The sequence below is a fragment of the Zerene cesonia genome, chromosome 1 (genome assembly GCF_012273895.1).
Source record: "Zerene cesonia ecotype Mississippi chromosome 1, Zerene_cesonia_1.1, whole genome shotgun sequence".
Taxonomy (NCBI): Eukaryota; Metazoa; Arthropoda; class Insecta; order Lepidoptera; family Pieridae; genus Zerene; species Zerene cesonia.
Window position 1 is genome coordinate 7,241,349 of NC_052102.1, and position 5,296 is coordinate 7,246,644.

The following is a 5,296-nucleotide window of genomic DNA, read 5'->3' on the forward strand; positions in this document are numbered from 1 at the left end:
TGTCCGAGACTCCGACCCCAGACCCAGCAGCGGTAGCTAAAGAAGTCGCCCAGAAGAACTACGCTGCCGCCTTAGCCCTCGCGGCGCAGCAATCGGCCATGGCACACGCGGCCGCGGCGTACACGCAGCAAGCGTTCAAGGCGCGCCACGCTGCCATGCCGGGGCTGATGCGCGCGCCCCTGATGATGCGGCCTAGCTGGCCAGCTCCGCCGATGCCGATGCCGGCGTTCTACCAGCAGCCGTACATGTACGCGATGCCGCCCCCCACGCCGCCCGCGGCGGCGGCGGCGGCGGCGGCGGCCGCGGCGGCAGTGAACCCGTACAAAAAGATGAAGACGACATAAGCGGCGCGGCGGCCCGCGGCCGGCGGGGCGCGGAGCGCGGGGTCTCCGCTTAGAGACTCATACGTGTGCGACCGAGTGGCCCCGGCCTGTCGGGGCATTTAGCGCTAGGCGTGTTGTCACATTTGTATTGTATAATTGTAAGGACGAAGCGAACGATTCCCGTTTCGTGGATGTCTACGTAGTTTTACGCTATATCTATATTCTATTGTGTATCTACTCACTTACCGTTATTATCTTATGCGTGTATATTTCTCGTATCTACGATCCCGGTAATAATAACGCTTGAAATGCATGACTGTACGTTTTTTATTACCTTTTGTCGATCGTCGTTTATCGTGAGTATCGTCGTACTCAGAGTTGAGCGCTTGGTCCGTCGATCCCGTATCCCGCTACGTACACGCTTTATCTCGGAGAAGTTCCGCACGGGTGCGCTTTGGTCATTGTGTCGACCCAGTACCTAGTGGTTACCGGCTTGCAGCAGCAGGCCCGCACCTAACACAGCTGCCTTCTAATTTTCGCATGGATAGAACCCACCACCCTTGTACGTTTGGCTCATCAGGTATTTTTCCTCATTATTTTAGTGCTCCTCGTGTGTGCTCAGTGTGCCGGCGTGTCATCATGTAGTGTCGCGATTAGATGCGCGTCACTTGGCTTTTCATCTTTGAGTCGCACTTTCTTTCTATTTATTTTTAACGCTTTCTGTTACATGCCTTCCGAATGACCGCTTCGGCTGTCGTCCGCATTACAAATCTTTTGTCGCTTAATTGTGTCGGATACGGACAGGCTGTGCGCCGCCGAATGCCCCTTACGTGGAGTACACCGACGAGCGCGGACAGGTAACGAGTGCCGCGTGACGCCTTGTCCACGTCGCCCGCTTGCCGCACCCGCCCGCTCCCGAGTGTGCTCTAACCGCTGCGCTATCGCCCTAATCTTAACATATCACCTCTACTCTACACCTAAGAAACGCTTATTAAAACCTTCCATCCGTTAATCGATTTATTTGCAAACGAGGGAAGCAATAACAAAACGCATATAATATTTCTTCGCTATGATTGTTAAACAAGAAAGCTTTTCACACGCTTCCGTAGAACATTTTAGTAGTGCTTTCGACGACTCGAGTAGAATAAGTGGCTGAAAGCGATTTGCGCGATCACTCTTTACATGACTTGATTGCCTAACCGGGCCGAGGTGCGCTTGGAGCGTTTGTGCCGAACGCAGTGCCGAATTGGCAATACATACAAATGTGGAATGACTTGGTGAGGATTAATTATAATATTTCATTCTCATGGAGGCGAGCGGGCTGGGGATGAGTTTGAGTGTATGCGACATGTACTTGTGTGGCGCTAACATTTAATTGTAAACACCTATGCACGCCAGAACACTGTATACCCTATATGTCCGTTTGCTTACCCGCCTTCGTGAGATCGTTTAACAATAACCTCAGACCTGACGCAAAATGAAATATGAAATAGAGACTTGTTCACCTTCATTAATACAATGCTATGAAACTTTGCAAAATATTTTCGCCATTGAACTCTGTCGTATAAATTAATTTGTAATAAATACCGAATTCATTATCACTTCAACCATCTTAGTAATTGTGCTGTGACTGTGTTAAACATTCTTATGGACAGTTGATGCTACAATTTGTTGATGATTTTAGTTTTGTATAGTGAAACATTTTGCTTTCAAATGTGGAAGAAGTCACTCTACAGCATTTGCCTTGCTTACACCCGGTAAGATATAATCAGCTTACTTTAATATCCTCAGTATAAGTGATATCCTCTTGTCGTTCTCTTCTGAAATATTAGTGTGTGATTATAAAAATAAGTTATGTTTTTAACGTATATTAACTGCGATGGAAAAAAATCGTATGATGTGTTTAAGCAGATATTTCAGGAAAGAATTTATTAATGGAAAACTATAATGAAGCCATTAAAAGTATATTGTTAACGAGTTGACTAGTGTGGGAACATTGAAACAAGATTTTGTTTAACTTATAACTTTAACCCAAATTTCATTTCAATAGGACTTGGTCAACTCTTTAATATGAAAATATTCCAACCGATTGCCAGTATCAACTATCAACCACTATAAGGGGGTTTTATATGTTTAGACTTTGAATTCTAATGCTTTTATGATAAGATCATTTTTGCGTAGTTGGTAGTTGAAATGACAGTGGTGGAAAAAGAAAAATCGAAGTGATGTGCCCAATTATGTGACACTCAGCCAAAATTCTTAAACTTTCAACTGCTGAGATCTCATTACTGAAATTTTCTTTTGTACGTTGGCTAATTATCCACTTCGAATTTTCTTGAATAATGCTTAAAGTGCTTCGCCATTGCGGCTTCAGTTCCTCGCTTACAACTTGTTGAAGCCTCTCTGATGCTTACTTGAAGTACTCACCGTAGACGTAATTAATCAACTTGGTTTTCTTTTGTTTGTCGTACAGTAACCGCACTCTAATGGTCATTATGTTGCAGTTTGTACTACCACTAACATGTCACGTCCAGAACTGTCATGTAAGCTAAAGGTATAAGTTTAATTTGTCTATTTACATTTAACCATGCCTACCAAGCGAAACCGTTAAGCATGACCGCCCCCAGTTCCTCTACTGCGAACATCTGAAGACTTAAATCACCACAGCCGACGCAGAAACACGTCGTAACCTTCCCTACACAGCCTCTTAGCTTTAGCAACAGTTGGTTTTATGGGTACACTTGGACGCTACAGAACCTATAGTCGCCCTCGCCCTGGTAAAAGTTGTCTAGCATCATGCTTTAGCTTTTTTGTAAAATATAGTCACGCTTAAAAAAAAGATTGGCTGCGCAATAATGATTATATTTCAAGCGTTCTGCATGCCATTTAGATATTATATATTCATACCTACTATGTGCATAGTGCAGCATACTTTAACACTACTCTGACGGTTACGGAACTCATTCATGAATAACCGATTTTCTCCTGGGATCCGTGTTTTTTTAGTTATGTGTAAATTTTTATTGACAGATTTTACAATATAAAAGTGACACACTGTCAGCGCGCCTTAGGAAAGAATGCTTGGAAGGTACAATCATATTGTGCATCGAATCTTGTAAAGTTATTGTAATATTAAAGCAGCAGTGATATTTAATTTCGAGCAATCGCCTTCCGTGTATATTCTTTTTCTTGTTTAATTATTTAAATGTAGCCAATGAGAAAGTACACACGCATTAGTTAATAAAGATCAATCGAAAGATATTGCATTAGACGACATTATAGTGACATCTGAGGCCAGTGACCCATGCTCTTTGATATTACAAAAACTATTTGAGCGTTTATTTTCAGACGGCTGTGCAATGAAGATAAGTCAGTGTCAGATGTATGAATGTCCATAATAAGTGATGATATACATAGAGTTAGCATTAACACTATTAACATATCCACATTCACAAACCGTCATATCGAAAACAATACATCTAATATCTATTATTTTAAATTATATTTTATTATAATGTATTAAAATAAAATAGGATTACTTTGTTATATGTGTATACGTGATATGACTGTTTATGAATTAGATTTTAGTTTTGGAAAACATTCGCACAGGATTGCCACAACGAAAAATCAGTTATGGATTGTTCTTCTACGCAAAGTTACAAAATAAAATACTTATTCGTATTACATGGACGTCTCTAAGAAAATGTGGAAGTCTCTAAAATGCCATTGATTGAAAGGAATTGAAACTATAATAAATTATATTTTTTATATCCACTTTGAAATAATTAAGAGAGAATACTAAACTTGAACTTGAAAACTTGCGTAAATCTATAAAAGTATAAGATTGTGGCAAATAATGTCCGAATGTTGTCAAAATAACATGGATATATTCTTATGAAATATTATTATATTTACAGTTACTGGACACCCTCCCGGTGTGCCAAGATTTTAATCGACAAGGATGCAACAGACCTACCTGCAGATTTGTTCATATTCGTGAAGGTATGTAGTTATCATTAAGTGGTACATTAATGTGAAATTGCTATAATATTAACAACGGAAATATCCAGAAATCCCCCCCTCCCTCATTATGTATTTTGCATGGATTTAAATTTTTAATATTTTATTACGTGTTTTCAGAAAATTCTTGTCTGTATTTGGGCTTATAGTAATTATTTCATATATAATCTCTGTATGTAGATCGTTATGATAGTATGAGGCGAATATAGGTATTGCATTTTTCTTATTCAGTAAATTTCGCATAAACGTAAACAAAGTCGTAACATTTAATTTTACATTTTTGGCTTGTGTTTTTACGTATTCATTATACATTATGAGTAGTAATTTTAAGTCTGAAACTTGCAATGCCTAGCCCATTTCGCTCGTATACATATATTGTATCAGATGTAGTATAAAAAGTTACTTAGAAAGAAATAGTAACTAGTCGTTTTATTAACTGTAGACAAATTTGTTATATTTAGTTTAGTGGATTTAGTCGTCTAGAATGTATTGTTGAAATTATTTAATCGCATGTTAACCTAGCATTTATACAAAGTATTGAAATAAAAATCATAAATTCTAGCATTGTCTATGTCCATTCTAGCTAGTGTACCGTAAATTATTTTAGACCCAGAGATTGGTAGTATTGAGTTTATGATCAAAACGTTACTTGTTACATATTTTAAAACGAATAATAAATAGTTAATTTGACCATTAGTTTTAATAAAGAATGTGAGGAGGGCCGTCTATATTGTTGTTTATTAGTGATGTACAGTAAAGTATGGTATGACTGCGTTCCAGGGTGCGGGCTACAGGTGGTGGGGTGTCGTGTGGTAGTGTGCCGCGACGCCGCGGCGGGCACCTGCCGGCGCGCGGCCTGCCGCTACTACCACATCCCCGTGCAGCTGCCGCCGGCCTTGCGACCTCCTTAACCTGCCCCGCCACCCCCTCACCCGTCACCCGTCACCCGTCAC

General features: G+C 40.4%; 1 protein-coding gene across 1 annotated transcript in view; it reads left to right on the forward strand.

The window, feature by feature from the left end:
• LOC119835149 overlaps positions 1 to 5,296 on the forward strand; it is a 51,654-nt gene that overhangs the window by 37,541 nt on the left and 8,817 nt on the right. The window contains exons 7-9 of the mRNA XM_038359860.1: positions 9 to 311; positions 4,241 to 4,325; positions 5,124 to 5,236. Of these exons, the coding sequence (XP_038215788.1) occupies positions 9 to 311; positions 4,241 to 4,325; positions 5,124 to 5,236 (501 nt within the window). The remainder of the gene's footprint in view (positions 1 to 8; positions 312 to 4,240; positions 4,326 to 5,123; positions 5,237 to 5,296) is intronic.